We start from the raw sequence: 19,675 nt of genomic DNA, 5'->3' as shown, positions 1-19,675 counted from the left end.
AGCAGCTTCTTTGCTTCAGTTGACAAAAAGAGCAAATTCTGGCAGGCAGGAATATGAAAAAAGCAGATTCCAGAGTATCTCCCTCATCTACATTTGTTCTGCTTCACTAATTAAAACAAAAGCATATAAGTATATTCAAAGATGTATTTCAAGCAGACTTGAAAAACCAAACGCAAAATGTAAGGGATTTATGGAAAACTTAAAAGATTTGTATGTTTTTGTTATGGTAGACAATGGCAAAAAGGCAACACGTAAACCAAACAACTCTGGAACTTGATGTCAGTCAGGGAATGTAGGAAAAAATACAAGAAGGTAATTTACTGAGCTATTCTAACCCTGTAAGTATGTGCATCAAGATACACCACAAATGGTAGGAAATCCATAACAATGTCAGTGTGAGGAAACCATCTGTGAAGGACAGGAGCACATACACAAGTGATTTAACTGAAAAATTATTTTACACACAGGAAAGAAAATGACATTTTTTCATATTGCAGTCAGAGTAAGCAGTAACACCAGAAGGTATGAAAAAAATTTGTAAGCTAACCAGCCAAAGATCAGACCTTGTTAAAAATGTACAACTTATTTGTCCAGTATTTACAAAGGTTTTGATTATTCAAAGCAAATACAGCTTTTCATGAATTCTTTCATTTAGAGTGTTTTCAATTAACACTGAAAATTACAAAGTGATTTTGCACACTCCCTCATTTGGCTATCATCTACTATGGATAACTTGGCCAAGAAGCTTGGTGATACATGTTAATTTGTTGTCATTTTACAAAGACAGCAAACCAAAAAGTTGCCCTCGTAGCTGCAATTCTAAGCAGCAAAGTTTATTTGGAATATATTTCTAAAAACAACTTTCAACATCAAATATTAAAGGTTCTGTTACAGATGTCATCTGAGCAAGCAGCAAGATGTAAATTTAAAACATACAGTATATTTTTCTTTTTCATTAAAGATAAAAGATTACACAGTTAAGCATATGGAAGCCCATAGGACAAATCAGCTTACCACAAAAAGGAAAAAGAAAAAAAAAAAAAACCTAAAAACCCCGTTCCTGAGAATTTTAAGATTGCAAGATTGCAGTAAGGACTCTCATTTTTAAAAAGGTCAAGCGACAAACATTTCAGACAGTGGCTTCAAACCTCTGAACGACAGCCATGCTAGTATGTGGCTCACTTCTGAAGTGCTCACAAGAGAAAACTACAAATGAGATTTTGTTGCAATGAAGATTAAGTTTCAAGATAGTTGCCCGTACCTACACTGGAATTCCTGCCCTCACCCACTCCCTCTCCTGCCATCCCCCCAAAAGCTGACAGAAAGATTTGCAGCGCACTGATTCACATTTACACATTCTGATGTAAGACAAAGGTAGAGCTGTGTAACTGAAGGATCTTGGAAAAAATTTTTCATCATGTTAGTAAAAAAAGCTCAGCACCTTGCAGATCAAAGAATATTTAACTATTTTGTTTGGCTATTAAACACAGAAACAAAAGTCTAAGAAGATAACAAAGCAGTAAAAACTTGAACATAACATTGAAGAAATACTCAAATAACATAACTGATGTTGTACTACAACATTTTACTTCATTTAAGTACAGAAAATGTCACCCATCCTATGATTTATAAAGTACACAAAATAAGTACATAAAAGAAACCAAACCCCATCAAAAGATGATCATATATGTCCATATATACATAGAACATACACACCTAAAATGTGCAAATTTCTTTTAATGCAAGTTAAACAAAACATTTGCAGGATAGAGTTGTACAATGATAATGGAAGATAGATTTCTACATATCCTAATGGTGTTTCCTATCTACAGCCAGTGCAAACTTACAAGGCACAAACTCAATGCTGATGCTGTAGTGTTGTAAGTTACATTCAGGCACATCTCCATTTGCAGTTCTGCAGGAAAAGAGCAATGAAGTGCTACTTCTATACTAAACTGCCGGCCTTCCCTCACAGTTTAAGCACTAAATTGATGTAACCTATATGCTACAGTTACCAGTGGGATTCTGGTTTAATTTATCCCTGGAATGGCTGTGGCTAAACATCTGTTCTAATCTCCTTACATGTGAAAGTATGCTATTTCCCAAAATACCTACCAGCCATTCTCCAAAGACTACATATACCTTGCCAGCCTCAACGTGTGGGATCTTACAGGGTATTACTAATGCTTTTTTCTAACTTCAGTCAAAACTTCTGCAGGAAGTGAATCCAGATTTTAAAAACCAAAACAACAAATAAAACAAATCCAAACAACCCCCCTAGAACAGCCAGCAAACACCTTCTGAGTTACTTGCATTTAACAAACTTCTGTTAAATTGCATAGTGACAGTGTGTACCAGCTAGTGAAGAGTTAAAAACAAAAGCTTGCTGTTTAAGGCAAAATTTTAACACAGCATAGCAGAAAAAAGCCAAATAACAGGTCCATCAATATTTAATCTAAGTACTGGCCCATGTAGTCTTATCACCACAGTGTCTGCTTTCTTACTTTAACAGCAAACCCACACTTGCAGTATGTTGGATTAGAAAATTTTGTTGTGTTTTCCTAAATGAAATGAGAGCAATTAATATGTATGCTGATTGACTGATACTGAAAACACCTGACAAATATGTTCTCTCCCACCCCTTAAAAAGGTTTTTGACTTTACTGGGAGTTAAAAACTCACTGGTATCCAGGTCTAATATACTACCTAAAATAGAACTAGTAATTTAAAGCTTTCTAGTATTTATTAGACATTACCACATCACTTTGCTGTCTCACCCTAAAATTGCATTTTTGTATTATTTTTCAATAGAAGACATTTAATAGACATCTGAGGAAAACAATACAATATAAACGCTTAAGGGTCTTTGCAAAGGTATCTTCTATTCCTTCTGCAAAGTTAGAAGGGAGTGATTTTATTGGCATTTATTTGAATTGCCATCAATAAAGACACAGGAATACTTTAAAAAGTTCTAACGCTTCACATGTATCTTTGGTTTAGCCTTCCTGACCAAAGTCTTCTGTAAACTTCCTTAACTTCTCCAGATCCTGTTCATTAACTGTTGGTTTTGTGCTACTGAGCGACATGAGCATATCGGCCTGTCAGAACAAAAACAAACAAGTGTTTTCAGAAACAAGTATAGGACCACTGCTAGCAATTTTGCTGCCAGGACAAATATGCATTAAAAAAACCATTAAAAAGTTCCTATTTACACAAAACTTTAAGTAAGCCTGAACACTTCTGCACAGAGGCAGCATTTTAACCCTTTGAAGACAGACAACGGCCAATGAGTTTTCCAGTAACAAAACCACAACCTCAGGTTTAGGTTTAAGCCACTCATCCATTCAAGTTTTATTCATCCCTTTTTTGAGAAGAACTGAACTTCCTTTTTTTTTGGTCAGTTACTATTTTCAACCTGTGATTAACTACAGCAGATTAAGTGGAAAATAATCAGATGTTCCCATGTACTCTTCACAGTCCAGCAATGTAGAACAGTAGTTTGTGATTCATCTGTAGCAAAGTTTTACTGCTCATGACTGATTATTTCTGTCTCTTCAATTCAGTCAATTTCCTAGATAAATATCTAGATGTGAGGAAAGGGAGTTTAGAAAATAATTCATAGGTCTATGAAGTTGAAAGCAGCAGTTAAAATACACTATGAATAAAAAGGGGAAAGAAAACGAATCAATTCCTGGCCAAGGGCAACTGAAGAAAGTAGATGCACAACACCTCATATTACTATAAAATTATGGGTAAATCCAAAAGTTAGTATCATGATTTTCTACATGTGATATTTGTCTCATCAGACTAGAGGCACCCTGCTTAAAAAGAATTAAAGCCTTATCTTTTAGGGACAAGAACTGATTTTGGGCACTGAAACAGCTGCCTTTAGTGTATCAGAGCCCAGGTACCATTAGAAGCACACAAGGACAGCTGTCTTTAATTCCAGGAAAGATTAAAAATCCAATCAGACCATGCAGGGAGAAGTTTTAGGGCATGCCTGCACCTGCATAAATCCTTTTCTACTTCCTCGGTATGCAAATATACACAGGAAATTCTTTTCTGAAATACAGTGATGGTTCTGTTTACAAAGCAGTGCCTGTGATCCCCATGAAATGCATTGATTTCTTTCATTCCTTACAGGACTGTTTGCACACAGGAAACTACAGCAGCAGATTTGTTATTAAGTGCTTCCCACAAACTTTGTACTTAAATTCAAAATTTTCTTCTGCTGCTCTTGGGGAAAAATACAGAATGAGTGTCCAGCAATTATTTTTTTCTTAAGCAGTGAACTAAAATTGAAAACTGTCTCACATATTTTATTCCCTAGGCCAAAATAAGTATTTTAATATGCACAAAAAAAAAAACAGCAGAAAGAGCTGTATCACCTACGATGAATTTTAACCAAAACTACCATTACATCCAAAATCTTCTTACATTTTGGTTTTTATACTTGTATCTATTTCATGGGCAATATTTACCTATAGCACATCCCTTCCCAATTTACAATGAATGTAATTTCCTGTTTCCCAGTATTTATGCCACAGTGATGAGAAGAAAGTGTATCATGGTGCAGGAACCCTAAAGGTTTTGAATGAATAAAAGCCAAGTGAAAGACCAGTGGAAGAGCCAGATACTGTCTGTGGATGAGAGGACAGCAGCTGCAGGCCAGCAGACAAGAATAAGAAATGCTTATCAGGGATAGACAGCTGTCTTTTTCATAAGCATGCCATACTGCAGTGCTGTATGTTGAGAATTCAAATGTTATCTGGTACGCCCAGCATTTCTGAAAACAAACATCTCATCCAATTGTCCTGAAAAAGACTCTTTACCTTAAAGCCTTTTCAGAGTCGTGCAAGGCAAGAAAGAAATGCTACAAAGAATACCTACCATGGAAACTTTAGGCTCCAGTAATTTATCACTTGGGACCTCCATCCATGTCATTTCTATGGCTTCAGGATCACCTGGAGAGCAGGGGGTGAATAAATCTACTATTGTATTTGGATTAAGCAGTGATGGTCCTTTTACCTAAAAATAAGAAAACACCCAGTTTAGGGGAGTTATTATTTTAAAGACAGAAACCAGAAGCTGATCAGCACCCTAAGCAAAAACATTCCTTGATTTTATGCAGATGCCCTACCCATTGGGAAGACATGTCCTGTGGAAGAGAAATTGTTCAAGTGTACTGGTATCATTCACCTTGAAAACATGCAGATGTAGCCAGATACTTAAATTCACTTCAGGCCAAATCCCAGAAGCCACGTCCTCATAAGGGTGAGGATTTCTGTGGAAAATTGACATGCCAGGAAGTCTGCTTGGAGAAGACCACCCTTCCTGGTCCCTGGTCACTTTAGGAGTTCATTCATCACTAGTTAGCGGCTCTCTAAAAGCTTCCCAGAGCGTTTCTCTCTGACCTGCCGCGTTCCCAAGCTCCCGGCGCCTTTCCCGGCACCACCCGAGCAGCGCTCCATAGAGCACAGCGCCACCTAGCGGGACAATGAACCAGCCTTTCTTCCCCCACCCCAGCCAGACGGGCAGACCCCAAAAAGCTGCAGCGTGTCTGCTCCCTTCCCGCAGGACACTCCTCACTGCCTGGGACCAACCACTGCTTCCCCTCGCTGTTACCCGCAGCACCACACACCCACGGGAACTCGGAGCATATGCAGAGGTTGAAGGACAAGACACTAACTGGCTATGGACAGAACAGGATTTGCCATTCCAAACTGCATTTAGAGCAAGATGCTGGAGAGCTGACTGTAATATTCAAAAAGCACTCTGACAAGCCTGCATTATCGGTATGGCAAGGAAAAGTTTACAGTTAATTACTGACAACTGAGGAAAGCTCTGCTGAACTGAGGCAGGTTGTTTGTTATAATGCAAATAATAACTCTATGATTTTGCTTATAAAAGCAAAATCACATCCAATTAAAGCATTAACAATACAAGTGGAATCAACTTGGCTTATATTAGAGCCTTCAAAGTATTGCAGTTGTGAGTTTTTTCCTTCCTTTTTTTTTTCCTGAGCAAAAATAAGTAAGATGCAAGAAGTCCTTTTGAAGTTGTTCTGCAAACTGTGACAACTGAGGTTATTTCATTGGTCCAAGGCAAGCTGAAACATGCCTCAGATTGTTCCAAATTTGAACAAGATGCTAAAAGCTAATAGCCCTTTAGCCAGAAATGTCCTTGTCACTTAAAGACAACAGATAAATAATTCAGACATCACGACTTAAGGGAAGCAAGCATCTGAAAAATCCTTGATATATCAAAATAACTGTTTATTTATTAACAAATACAGTTTACATCAGATTGTTACTTTGAGCTGTCCCCAGAAGTTAAACTTACTGTCCTCTCATATTCTGGACCATACTGGATTTAAGTGTGTCTTTCTCTTTGAATCTTAGGCTGAGTGAGTTCACTTGAAGAAACTACATTGAAAAAAAAGAGCCTATCTTCAAAGTGAGTGTAGCTGCTTGGTTCAGAGCCCCTAGCACCTCTGCAGAATATCCTGATCCACTTTCACCCAAGACACATGAATTTCTGTAAAAATCAAACTTTGCACTAAAAATATTTAAAAAACTACCTTTAGTCTGGGTCTACTTTAAAATATGCTACACAGCAAAATAAAATTTAATTAAACTGATACACATTGTATCTATTTTAACCTCTCTTTATAACCATTGATTTTACCATATCAGTATCTTTTATTTTTCATTTAAGAGTTTAATAGTTTACAGGGAACAATTAATTTAACTGAACAAGCATCTGTGCAAATTTTCCAGGGGAAAGACATTCCCAGATTTAATGGACTTAGGCTGGTGGTAAAGAGTGCCAATTGGTTCTTGCTCAGATAAAGCTTCTGAGATCCAAATATCGTGAAGAAATGTTTAAGTCAGTCCATAGCAAGTAGAGGTAACTGGAAGATAAGCCAAACAATATAAATAGGCTCTTTGGTGTGCACCTATATAAAAGTAAAGTGGTTTTTACATTGCAGCAGTGTAAATGAAACACAGACTTCGCTCAGTTTTGTTGCATCTTTACTATTGTCACAAGTAACACCGACTCAATGTTTCTACCAGGACTCTACAAGAACCTTAATTTTTCCAGTTTCAAAAATATGCCAAGTAAACAGAATGTGCTTAAGCATAATCCATCTGCTCTCAAGTGGATGAGGGATACATTTAATTTTTTTTCCAACATGTTAAGAACCACTTAAATTGAAATAGAAAAAGAGCACTTCTGTAACATTGCCATTTCAGTCAAACTGCAAACTGAATGCTTTTAACATGATCTAGAGACATTAAGAGTCAGAGCATGAATATTCAGAAATCAGCTCCACCAGACCTACAGCAGGAGCTAGGGGCCTATGGGGAAAGGAAGAACAGTTTTCCCCAGTCAATAAAAGGGACATTCATAAGCATGCAGTATTACCCCAAACCAAATTCAGTTTATTTGCAAGGAATTTTCAAATTAAGACTGTTCTCATAGATGAAGTAACTTGAAAAATTTTAATTCCTACTTACTTTTTTAAAGTGAGTCGCTGATTGCACTTTTCTAACAGGCTGCATCAGTGCATCACGGACAATGACACTGATATCTGCACCAGAATAGCGCTCAGTTTTCTTCCCAAGCTCTCGATAATCTGATTCTTTTAGGTCATTTGGAGTTGACCCAAGGTGAAGCTTGAACATTGCAGCCCTGGCATGGTCTTCAGGTAAAGAAATATAAATACGCTTCTCAAACCTGGTTTAAAAAACAAAAAACCAAAGCGTTCCCAAGATGCCAGCTCATGCAGGTGCACAGTGGAAAGAGCTCATGCAAATGAGTATATAGTTTGATCCTAACAGTATTAGAAAGAAGCAGTTTCAGTACAACAAACCTTTAAAAAAAAAATCTGAGGCAAATATTCAGCAACCTGTTCTCATAACTAATACTTCAGTTAGCATAAGCTAACATCCAGAATATAGCAACTGCTTCCTTTACATTACAAAACCCTTCTCCTCAGATGTTTTTCCAGCAGAGTTTGAGTCTTAAAAAACTGAGAGGAAGGAATCTTTAAGTGTTGAAGTGTATTTGAACAGATTTCACACTCAAAGAAAGAACTGCCTGATAACAAGTTTATGCAACAACTTTCTACGGTCTCCAACTAAATTAAGAAAACACCATAGATGGAAGTAAATTGGAAGTAATTCTCAAGAAAACATTGGTAACTGCAGTTCCTCCTTTGAAGCTGCATCTGTTCTCAGAGTGGAGATTACCTCCCACACACAAAGTAAGAGCAACTCCAAATTCTGCTGAACACAATTAACCTGATAGACATGACAAAGTGGCCCAAATCCATGAAAAATTAATTTTATTACAGTCATTGTTGTACAAAAGTTCCTTTAAGTCTTGTGGGCAAGAGCTAGGGAATTTCTCTTTCATGTTGCAGAGAATGAGAAAATGGTTTGGGTTGAGAGGGACCTTGAACATCATCTAGTTCCAACCTCCCTGCCACAGGCAGGGACACCTTCCCCTAGACCAGGTTACTCAAAGCCCCATCCAACCTGGCCTTGAACACTTCCGATGATGGGACATCCACAACTTCTCTGGGCAACCTGTGCCATTGTCTCACCACCCTCATCATAAAAAATTTCTTCCTTATGCCCAACCTAAACCCATCTTCTTCCAGTTTGAACAACTGCCCCTTGTCCTGGCATTACAAGCCTGGAAAAAAAAAACAAGGAACCTCTCTCCATCTTTCTACTAAGCTCCCTTTATAGACTGAAAGGCCACAATAAGGTCTCTCTGGATCCTTCTCTTCTCCAGGATGAACAGCCCCTACTCTTATAGCCTGCCTTCAGAGGAAAGATATTCTGATCACTCTCATGGCCCCCTTTTGGACCCACTCCATCAGGTCCATGTTTGTCTTTTACTGTGGATCCCAACCAAAGCTGGAAATTCAAAGATGGAATTTCAAGAATGACTTGAAATTTTCAGCAACACCTTCACCTCTATATCTGGCTCATACAATACTAGAGTAATACAGATGGGAAGTGACATCTGGAGGTCACCTGGTCCAACCCCAAATCAAATTGAAGTATGGTCAGTTTCAATTAAGTTTATAAATAAAAGACACTGTCAGTCACAAAAAAACAATGATTCTTTAGCCTACAAAAATGGCCATTATCCAAGCTGTGTCCTCATCACAACATAATCCTATTTGTCACATAACTGTATGTGTCCTCTGTTTGCTCTGCAGCTCAGAGAAAGGATCCAACTAATCAGGTACAGGCAAGTCCTGTATCTGCAAAAGTCCTTTATCTGCAAAGCAGCAGGTAAAAATCACAAGTTACCCCTGACCAGGAGAAAAACATGGTGTTTCTGTATAAGGTTATACTTCCACAAAAGAACTCAAGCTACTCACCAGTTTGTTTGCAGCTGAAAAGCTCTACCCCCTCTTGTCCTTCTGAAGTGTGTATTTTCTAACTTGTCCCCCAAGTCCACCAGAAAACTAACAAGCAAGCACAAAACTCTGTTTCTTCAAGCATAATCATCTAACCAAGAAATCAGATAAACTACAGGGCCAATGTAAGAGTGAAAAACCTACCTCTCTAAAGGGGCAAGGGGCTGTTAGTTTGGCTAAGTCCACCTCAAGGAATTGAGTCGCAGAACATTAACCATGTCTGCAAATATCAGCTGGATGAACACCTCGAGTACTCTCTGGCTGAAGGCTCACACCAGTTGAGAATTTCACACCATGAAAAAAACGCCATCATACCTTCTCCTGATAGCAGAATCCAAAACCCAGGGTATGTTTGTTGCTCCTAAGACCAAGATTCCTTCATTGTCAACACCAACCCCTATATCAAGGCAGAAATAATTTCCTTGTTTAGATGATGAACAGAGACTGTTTTAAAAAGTCATCAAAATTTAGTGGGGTGGAATGTATTTTTAGTGTTCTCCTACAAGCTACACTTAAAAATACAGATCTTAATTTCTCTGTCTGATTCTGAAAACCAAATAAACTTACCTTGCATCTGGACTAGAAATTCTGTTTTTATCCGTCTAGCAGCCTCACTTTCATTTTCACTTCTTGACCCGCACAGGGAATCTATCTCATCAATGAAGATGATAGAAGGTTTGTTTTCTCTGGCAAGCTGGAACAAGTTTTTCACTAATCTTAAAGAAGGAAACAGCTTTAGCTATATTAATAATTACAACAGCAGAAACACGTAACTTGAGATTGTGATACAGTCATTTCCTTTAGAGAAAGAAAGAAAAAAGGTGCATTAACATAAAGCTACTCAAAGACACAACATTCTTCCAGCTCCAAGACTCAGAATTATACTGAATGAGAGAGCCCAGCATAATGAGAAAAAAATTAAGAGTGCTCCAGGCATGGCTTTGCAAGATAAAGCCCTTTTTCAGTTTACACTTCTACATGACAGCCTGGACTATATAAAACCACCACTCTAGAAAGATTCAAAAGAAAAAGGCTTTCTCTTAACTTTTCTAACTTAAATTAATTCTAGAGATTTTGTAAGACGTAACATGTATCTTTACTTTACACAACTTTATTTACTAAATAATTTTTATATGACAAGAACCATTGGTTTGCAAAACAAACAAAACAACCTAAAACAAACCCCAGAATACTCCTAGCCATCTCTCATGAACACATTTTACTAGGTTAAAAAAAATACGACTGTGCTGGGAAATTCTTCATATTACAGCACTAAATCTCAGGCAATAATCTCAAATAAAGTCAAACATAAAATCTAATGCCAAGCCAGTTCTGTATTCCTTTTGCAATAGAAAAGAAGCAGCTTAAGGTTTCCAGCTTTCTGGGGAAAAAAATAACTCAGTTCAAACACTTTATCTACCAGCCTTTCTTCCCCATTCTATCAACTTTAAATAGTGTTGCTCAGTTGTCCCACACTTCAAACTATTAAAGCATGGTTGTGACAAGTATGCTTATCAGTATATGAAAATCCTTTCCCTATAGAACCAGAGCTTTTGATTAATTCAAGAAATCTCTTTTGGAAGACAAAATGGACAAATTCCTGGACTTCTAGACTGCAACCAACACGTCACTCCTGGTCTTCTGGTTTCCTGGTCGTCTTCACATATCACATAATAACAAATGAAGACTTAGCATAGGGACCCACAAAATTTCCTTTCATGGCTGCTTCTGCCCTTCAACCTATCTTTGCAAGTCTCTTACTTCTTTCAGATTTTGTTTGAAATTGGGATGAAGTAAATACCCACCTCTGTATGGACAAAGAAATGCCACATAGCTGCTGGGGAGATGCCAAGAAGCAATTAGCTCAGCACTTCAGACTGATACAGGGTACAATCACAGCTGAATTCAGAAGGGAAATGAGCTCTGTGGTGCTCCCAAAATCTTTCTGAGCAGGTTTAAAAACTATCTTGAGCACTCAAGAGAGTTTCTCAAAATGCAGCACATAATAGTATCTTTACATGGCACTGCAGCACAAAGCATAGAAAGACCTGTAGTTTGTTTTTAAAAAGACAAGACCATTCCCTCAAATTCTTTACAGCAACTTATCTCACTCTGTATTACTTTCTTTTTCACAATGTTTTCCTGGACCTCTGGCAACTCCAACTTACTTTTCACTTTCACCTAACCACTTTGAGACAAGGTCAGATGAAGATACTGAGAAGAAGGTAGAGTTGTTTGCTTCTGTTGCCACAGCTTTTGCTAAATAAGACTTTCCTGTTCCTGGTGGTCCAAATAGAAGAATTCCTCTCCAGGGTGTTCTCTTGCCTGCAAGAGAGAAACCAGCAGTTTTCAAAATAGTGTAGAACAACTGAACCTATTTTTTGATTATGCTCCCCTAAGGTGGTTGCTCGGAGGTTTTCCGCATCTACCCATGAAACTTCTGTCAGATGGATCCCAATCTCTTTGTTAAGAGCTTGGCTTGAGTTTGTGATACATGGACACAACACACTTCACAGGCCCCAGTGTCAGTCCTGACTGGCCAATGGTAAATAAATGCTGTAATCCTGACCTGTAAACAGGTGTGGAAATTTAATGGGCAGGATGACTGCTTCTTTAAGTGCTTCTTTGGCACCTTCGAGGCCAGCAACATCACTCCATTTGACATTTGGTCGCTCCATAACAATTGCTCCTGTAAGAAAAGACTGTCTAAGTTAGTGATGTACATATCTTTCCACAATGACAACAAATTCCATTTGGTGAAAAAAAAAGAAAAAGGCATTTCTAAGATGATAGAAACACTGAACTCCATTAGTCAAATGGATGTTATTTTCACAGAAATCTGTCACACTGATATACCACAATAAATCTTGGATAACCAGAATATTCATGAGTTAGTAGAAGTCCTGGCACCATCTCTTCACTAAATCACCACTGCACTTCCCAAAAACCTAAAAATTTCATTTTAAACAATGAGCTAGCTGCACTAACTCAGGATTTTTAAAGATTTTCCAGCAGATGAAGTAACTTGTTGGGTATCTCCAGATGTGCAGCAAACAAACGGATCATCTAACGGGAAAGAGGTGTGACAGGTAGGGCTGAAAGCATCAGAAAGGTTATATGGATCCTCCTTAGCTGCAGAAGTATTTTCTTAGTCAAGGCACATTCACTCAGAGTTTAGCACCAAGTCTCATCTCCCTCAATCAATGAGTTCAGCCAGCTGAGCTGTAATTTAGCCTTCGCTTCAGATTGGTTAGTCTGACATGCTACAAATTTTGTCTCAACTACTTGTAGATTTGGAAGCTTGGAACTCAGCTAGTAATTGAGTATTACATCTTGTAATCCTAGCCACTACTTCTGCTATCTGAGGTCAGATTCATGTGGGAAGAAACAAAGTCTTTATAGTGAGAGACAGGAGAGGAGTTCAATATTCATCAATTTTCTGTCAGTTTTAAAAACCAGGAAACTGTCCCGTATAACTGTGCACAGGATTAAATAAATGTGCAGAGAAGTAGAAAAAGCGCAGTACAGTTTCCAACTGAGATATGACAGGTCCTGAAATTACACAGGCACAAGATCTGGTAAATGCATTTGATCTTTGTTACAGTCAAAAACAGGAGAACGATGAGCTTTCTTCAGATCCATAAACACCTTCTGGTAGCGAAGTTCTGAATAGTTCTTCATTATTAAAGGGAAGTAACTATCTAAAAAGCCTCCTTTTTACTGCACACAAAACTGCTGGTAGTTGCTACATGTTGCTTCACTGACTGTGTTCTGTATTTGAATTCAAAAACCCAAACTATGCTACTGAACTGGGAGAGCATTATCACTGCATATGAGAAAATGCTACCTGTTACCATAAATGGGCAAGAATCCATGTTTTTTACTCCTAAATTTGAATACAAGTCTTTTTGTGAAAACAGTCCTGCTTACACTAAGTATTTGTATCATCATTTCCTTAGCCTCTAGGCAACACACTAGTGCACAGTGCACTTCAGAGTAAAAACTACTCATTCAGTTTAGCCAATAGCTACCTGGGATTTTGCAACTTCTGTTGGAAAATGCTAGCTTGATAGGTGATACAATTTTAACATGAAGCACAGGGTGCAGGAAATACATTTCAATATGGTCACTGTGTAAGTTCATGGCACACAAGTCCGTTTACTTCCATAAAGACTATGCTTTTGCATGTAAAGATTACATACTAGTTGAGCCACTTACAGACATTAAGTTAATCCATAAAATTTAGATGGCAAAAATATAGGAACTTGCTTGACTGAAGTCACCACTATTTAAAGAAAAGGATGCTTCAAATTACCTTGAAGTTGATTCTGTAGCTTCTTTTTTTCAGGGTCCTCTGATTCCCCTTCCCCATCACTGTCATTCCTGATTTGGAGACAAAATGTTGAAATACAGTAAGGGCGACTGCTGTCTTACGATAAAAATCAGAATGCAAAAAGCAGAAAATCCACCAGGCTGAGGAATCAAAGAAACACTGAGATGCTTTCAGACCTCTACAGGTTTACATGACTGTAGAAAAGCAGAAGTACACTTTTCTATGATTTTGTTCCAACTCACTCTCCTTTGCCATTTCAACTTCCTCTTATGGGTCTGAGACCTCTTAGCACTTCTACGTGCTTTGAGCCAGCCTTTAGGAAACACAGCCCTTATATCCAGCAACACAGAGGTGCTAGAATGGTTTGTTTGTAGACACTGGCACTTGTCCTCTATCTGGACTTGCAACAGGACTTGGCCAATTCCATCTAGTACTATGAAACTCTCATCTTACCAGAGCAAAGAAAGCTGGAAGTTAAAGAAGGAAGAGAGACTAGACAGTGAATAACTAGAGTGGAGGTCATAAAAATACACGTAGCCTGGGTGGTATTACCATTTTCTTCCATTATAAATAAGCAGAACATGGTACATGTCAAAAAATAAAACTGATGAGATGAGCAGACAATGAAAAAGACTGAAAATCAGGTAAAGTTTTAAAAGACAACTGAGCAACTTTAGCTATTCAGGACTCCTAGAAAGGGCAGTCCCACCAGAAGGTATCATCCTGAATCCTTCCTCCCTCCTATCCCTATAAAAGCAGTAGCAAATGCAGAAGAGGCTGGGCTCGTTTGGGTGGCTCTACTTGTTCAACCTTCTGATATGCAAAGTGAGAAACAAATCTAAGAGAAGGGAAGCAGTGGAGAGACCAGGCAGCAGCAATACATTAGAGGGATTCAGTCCACCTTACAGAACTTTATCCTACATAGGGCTTTTCATCTCTTATCAAGTGTGAGACAAATCAAACTCAGTAACCCCAGCAGTCATCAGTCTGAAATTATTTTCTAGTTAGTAGGTATTTAAACACAGAAAAACTTTAAAGGTCATCAGCCTCATTGCCATTAAAATCCAATAATCACTGGATTCAGCTGTTAGTCTGAAGCAGCTTTCATTCTTCAGTGAATTTCCTTTGCAAATGTTCACATCTTAGTAAACAAGCACAGAAATGCTTGTGATGGTAATTCATGTTATTTTTATTAATCCACTGTATTTCAGAATTAGAAGTCATGTGAAGCATTTCAGAAACATAAGTTAAAATGATCTTTGAATAGTTGAAGTTTAGAATAAACTGAGTTCAGGAAGTATTTTGCTTTACCTTCTCCAAAAACATACCCTTTTCCTTCAGCAGGACCAGACTCTTTAACTGGTTTTGGTGCAGTTTTTTCTCTCTTTTTCAGATATTCTTTCAGCTTTTCTGCTCGGTCCAAGTATTCTCTACATTTTGCTCTAATGCTTCGTTTTGCTTTATCACCCTGTGCTTCATCTAAGAGTTTGAAGAGAAACAATTTGTTAACAGCAAAACACATGTGCACCAATCAAAAAACAAGACTAAAAATCTGTCTTCTTTATCTCTTATCAATATACCTCTCTCAGGGCTCACCACGTAACCAAACATCTCAAATACTCATTTTTCCACTATACCTTGGAAAGAACTGACCAGAAGGATGTCATCGTGTAACAGTGATCAAATATTCACCTGAACATTGCCTTGGCTTAAAATTTGACTCTAGAGGATTAAGGACAACAGCATTGGAAGCTTTTCTGTCAGCCTTTCAAGCTGCTAGACATTGCCTTAATAACTGCTTTGCTAAAATAGCTAATCTAGAAGCTGCTTGTGCTAGGCAATTTTTTATTTAGAAGCATACTTGATTCTTCCATAGGCTGTTAATTTTAAAAGATAAAGAAATATTACATAAAACATTTGAAAGAACTAGGTGTGTTTCAACAGCCACACTGTTCTCATAATCACTATTATAGTATCTCAAATCAACAGTCAAAATTTAACATGTCAGGTTTATGTGCTAAGTTTCCAAAAGTACATCAGTATTGTTAAAAGCACAGAAAGTGATATTCTGTAAGATTTAAATGGACAGGAAGTGATAAACACAGATTATCCTAATAATAAAGGACTGTAGAGAAAACAGTATTTTTTTCAAATCATGAAGATCTGTAAGTACACTTTCGTCAGGCAAGCAACCCAGCCCACTTACATAAGGGCTGTACCTACATTAAGAAAGCCCACTCCTTGCATACAAACACTGAATGTGACACAAAAGGTACACAGAACTGTGAAAAGGCGTAAAATAATGAGAATATGGAAACTGAAGAAAAATTGTTACATAGAAGTCCATCTCATACATTTTCTTGGCCAAGATAAACAGCAAGACTATGACATTAAGGAGCAAAAAATGTCAGCAGAGAGGCTGTAGAAGGGCAAACAGCATGAATTAAAGGAGCAAAAAACACTCAGCAGATACAGCAAAGACTTAATGTGTAACACGGTTTTCAGCACAACAGAAATACAGGGATCCCTGTACTTATTGTCATATTTCCTCGTGCAGTGGCCAGCTTGAAACACTGCTACAAAAGTCCAGAGGAGAGACAGCAAACATCTGCCTCCTGTCTTAAAAAAACCTAAAACAAAACACAAGTAAAAAATAATCTGATTTCTTAAAAGAATGGGGCAAGCACACAACACAGTAAAGGCAAAAGCTGAAAAATATATGACCTCAGTCAAGCTACAATTAGCAAGTATCATCTGTTGATGAGAGCAGAAATTTAAATACTGATGTCAACATAAGAGAATACTCTTGAGCAATCTGACGACAAAACTCTACGTAATCATCCAACACATCCCACTTACATTTAACAACATGGAGAAAATACTGCACAGCATGTTGGTACAAGCGGAAGGCTTCCTCATAGTTTCCTGCTTTATCTTCTTGTGCTGCCTTGGTAGCAAGGTCTATTGCTTTCTGTAACACAAACAAATGATTAATTGCTGTGTATTTTCCATGATCAGAGACCATTTAAGCTGTTACAGTTCTTTGATGGCCAGTTTTTCTGCTCTTCAACATTTACCCCCCCAAAGTTGGAGGCAATTGATTATCCAGGTGATTTTGTACAAAACACAGTATTTCCTTTTATGAACAGCAGGATTTACAAACTGCTGAAATTTACTAGCACACAAAAAAATGCAAGTGAGAAGAACAAGTTTCTGTGTACTAAGCTGGAGCTAAGACTATTTTGTCTATGCAGTTTTTCTTACCAATCTCTTGCATTTATTATGGCAGGATCTGGAAAGCCATTATAAGGCTTGGGGTTTTTTTATCACAGACCTAGACACTTTGAACTGTGGTACAGATGGCCTGTTTGGGGCATGGTTTAGTGATACACTTGATAGTGGCTGGGTTAATGGTTGGATTCAATCTTATCCAACCTAAACAATTCTATGACTCTATGACTGATGACATCAGTAAACCTTGTAAACAGCAAAGTCAATACAGGAAGTACTTGACTACAACCACTGAAACTAGCACTATCACTCTTCAAACATTATGCTTGGAGACATCTTCAAAGACCAATTGCTTGGCTTCTCTAGAAGGATTTAGGTTCTTGATACCCTAGTGAGAAACTCTAATTATCACTCCAGTGGGAGAGGAGAATCCCCCCCTCCCCCCTGCAAACAGAGACCATACCCAAATCTCGAGCATCAAAAAGTTCTATGAGAAGCTACGAATGGATTTTTAATTTATTTGTTCAGCTAGTTTCAAACAAATCTGACTGTGGTCTAAGCCACTGGATTGCACACACTGCCCTGTGGATTTATTGGTATCACCGCTATTCCGTTGCTCTTAAGTGCTTATTACTTTTTATTACACTTTCCTCCTTGGAATGCCCATACTACTCCAAGACAATTAAAACTGTCATTTTGACCACTGGTTCATGCAAGTTAGAAAATCAGCCATAGTTAACCAACACCAACTAAATATTCTGTAGTCCCTCACCTATTTTTTCCCATGGGGTTCCTTTTCCTAAGCATTGTTAGTATGCTCAGGATGATTATGTAATGTCAGGGAGCAGGGTTGAGAGCTTGAACTGCAGCAAGGAGTTTCCATTAGGCATTCCAGTACAGATACTCTTGCCACTATCTAGACACTGTGCTGTGTTTCAGGCAGAACAAAGCAGGTAAACAATAACCATGAAAGAAACAGCAAAATATTGCATTCTACTGCTTTGTGTTGCTGCCTTGGAAGCAAAGATCATCTCAACAGATATACCTGAAATCAAAGGTATTTAAAAACAATGAACCAATTAAACAGACTCTATGTCTCTGTTGTGGCAGGTGTTGGAGCACTGCAAGCATCTGTTTCTTTGGAACAGAACCGAAGTCTTTCCTTTTTGGAGAGGCCAGGAGCTGATAAGCAGTTTCCCAGGTGTGAATGCACAGCTGCCTCCTTGCCACCCATTTTATGCTGACTCCCTTACGCACCTCTGTGAACCATTCAAATCTAGCAAGAGAGCAAAAATTAACCCCCCAAAAAGTTATTTTCATATTAAAGTTCTTAAGTCCTGTCAGTGACTTTAATTACCACGGGGCAGCCCAATAATTCCTGGATCCAGTACAACAAAGACAGTGATACATGTGACATTAATCCCAAAGAATAAATGGCACAAATCATGTGCTAAAACAGAACTGTTTTCTCACAGTTTTAGCAGGTGATATTTGCCTGCTCCTCTGAAATAGGCAAAAGTCTGCATCACATATGTCCTGGTTTTGCTCTACTCTCTTTTTGTAAACAGCCAAAGACTATTACCTGTCTATTAGATTGTCAGCTCTAATACTTCATTACATCGGCTGCATCTTAGCCTGTTACTGTGAAGAACATCACTGCTATCAAACAGAAAATCATTATTAGAAAGTTGTATGAACTAGGGCACAGATGACCAGCTCTAACTATCCCTGAGGCACAAACTATGTTTTATCAGGCCATGGGTTTATAGTTTGATGAACATCACCCAAGGAAAGAATGTCAGCTTAAAGAGCTGTCATTCTTCTCCTGCTTATTATAGACCCTGTAACATCTCTAGCTTTGCCAATGCAAACATCACACTGCCAGTGTAAACACTGCATACAGAAATGATCGTGGTTCAAACAGCCGAAGAGGAAAGAGGACTGTTTGGAACGCACTTATTTCACTTCGGGATCTGTTTTGCTGGCCAGCCGCAGAACCGATTACGCAGCCCCACCGAGGGTTAAGCGGAACAGCAGAGCAGGCAAGGGCTTCCTACAGCCACCAGCAGCTTACAGGCAACACAAGCCAAACCACGCGTTCAGACCACAAGAGGCAACAGCGCTTCCCGGGCGGACATCAGGCCCCGCTGCCCGCGTCCCGCAGGCTGGTGCCCCCAGGGACCCCCTTCCCAGGGACCCCCTTCCCAGGGACCCCCTTCCCAGGGTTTCAGCGCCCGGCGCGGGCTAACCCTGAAGGCTCTGCCACCCCAAGCCGAGTGCCCCCACGCCCCTTGGCTGCGGCTGCCGCGGCGCTCCCGGCGGTGCCCCCGGCCCGCCGAGCAGGAGGCGTCCCTGTTCCCCGGCTCCGCCCGCAGCCCCGGCCCGGGACACCCCCGGCCGCGCTCCTTCCTGGCACCGCCCCCCGCCCGCCGCCGCTTGCCGCGTCCGCCCCGCCCCGGGCAGGCCCGGCGTCCCTCTACCTGCAGGTTGCCGGTGTTGGCCGCCATGGCGGCGCGGCGGAGGAGAGGGAGGGAGCGGGAGGAGACCGGCGCGGGGAGCGGGCCCGGCTGCCGGTGGCGCAGCGCCCCTGCCCCGTCGCCCGCAGACCCGAAACCGCGGCCTCCGCGCCGCTTCCGCACCGAGCGCCCAGCGCCGCTTCCGCCTCCGCT

At 39.4% G+C, this 19,675-nt stretch overlaps 1 protein-coding gene across 3 annotated transcripts; it reads right to left on the bottom strand.

Annotated features, from left to right (window-relative positions):
• Window positions 1-1,565: 1,565 nt before the first annotated feature.
• On the bottom strand, window positions 1,566-19,674 carry VPS4B (vacuolar protein sorting 4 homolog B). 3 transcript variants are annotated; one of them, XM_069008267.1, is made up of 11 exons: window positions 19,487-19,674; window positions 16,635-16,746; window positions 15,104-15,254; window positions 13,758-13,825; window positions 12,012-12,131; window positions 11,611-11,767; window positions 10,010-10,158; window positions 9,758-9,839; window positions 7,521-7,740; window positions 4,891-5,028; window positions 1,566-3,098 (listed from the first exon to the last, which is right to left on the bottom strand). In XM_069008267.1, exons 1-11 carry the CDS (start codon window positions 19,511-19,513, stop codon window positions 2,997-2,999), a joined length of 1,326 nt encoding a protein of 441 aa, XP_068864368.1. In that variant the 5' UTR covers window positions 19,514-19,674; the 3' UTR covers window positions 1,566-2,996. The 3 variants fall into 3 exon arrangements, with proteins under 3 accessions (XP_068864368.1, XP_068864367.1, XP_068864369.1); XM_069008268.1 differs by lacking the exon at window positions 1,566-3,098 and adding an exon at window positions 3,105-3,583; XM_069008266.1 differs by lacking the exon at window positions 19,487-19,674 and having other exon boundaries at window positions 16,635-16,800.
• Window position 19,675: the final 1 nt, after the last annotated feature.

This window comes from Aphelocoma coerulescens, chromosome 2 (assembly GCF_041296385.1).
Source record: "Aphelocoma coerulescens isolate FSJ_1873_10779 chromosome 2, UR_Acoe_1.0, whole genome shotgun sequence".
In the NCBI taxonomy this organism is placed as follows: Eukaryota; Metazoa; Chordata; class Aves; order Passeriformes; family Corvidae; genus Aphelocoma; species Aphelocoma coerulescens.
This window is presented reverse-complemented; position numbering and strand designations above follow the sequence as displayed.

Bases quoted from the DNA above. Each gene is read 5' to 3' on its own strand.
- VPS4B (XM_069008266.1), bottom strand. From the start codon at position 16,800: ATGGTCTCTGATCATGGAAAATACACAGCAATTAATCATTTGTTTGTG. The intron at 15,255-16,634 runs GTAAGTGGGATG...TCAAACTCTTAG, and splicing joins TTTTCTCCATGTTGTTAAAT to ATGAAGCACAGGGTGATAAA. The intron at 9,840-10,009 runs GTAAGTTTATTT...GCCTTGATATAG, and splicing joins ATTTCTAGTCCAGATGCAAG to GGGTTGGTGTTGACAATGAA.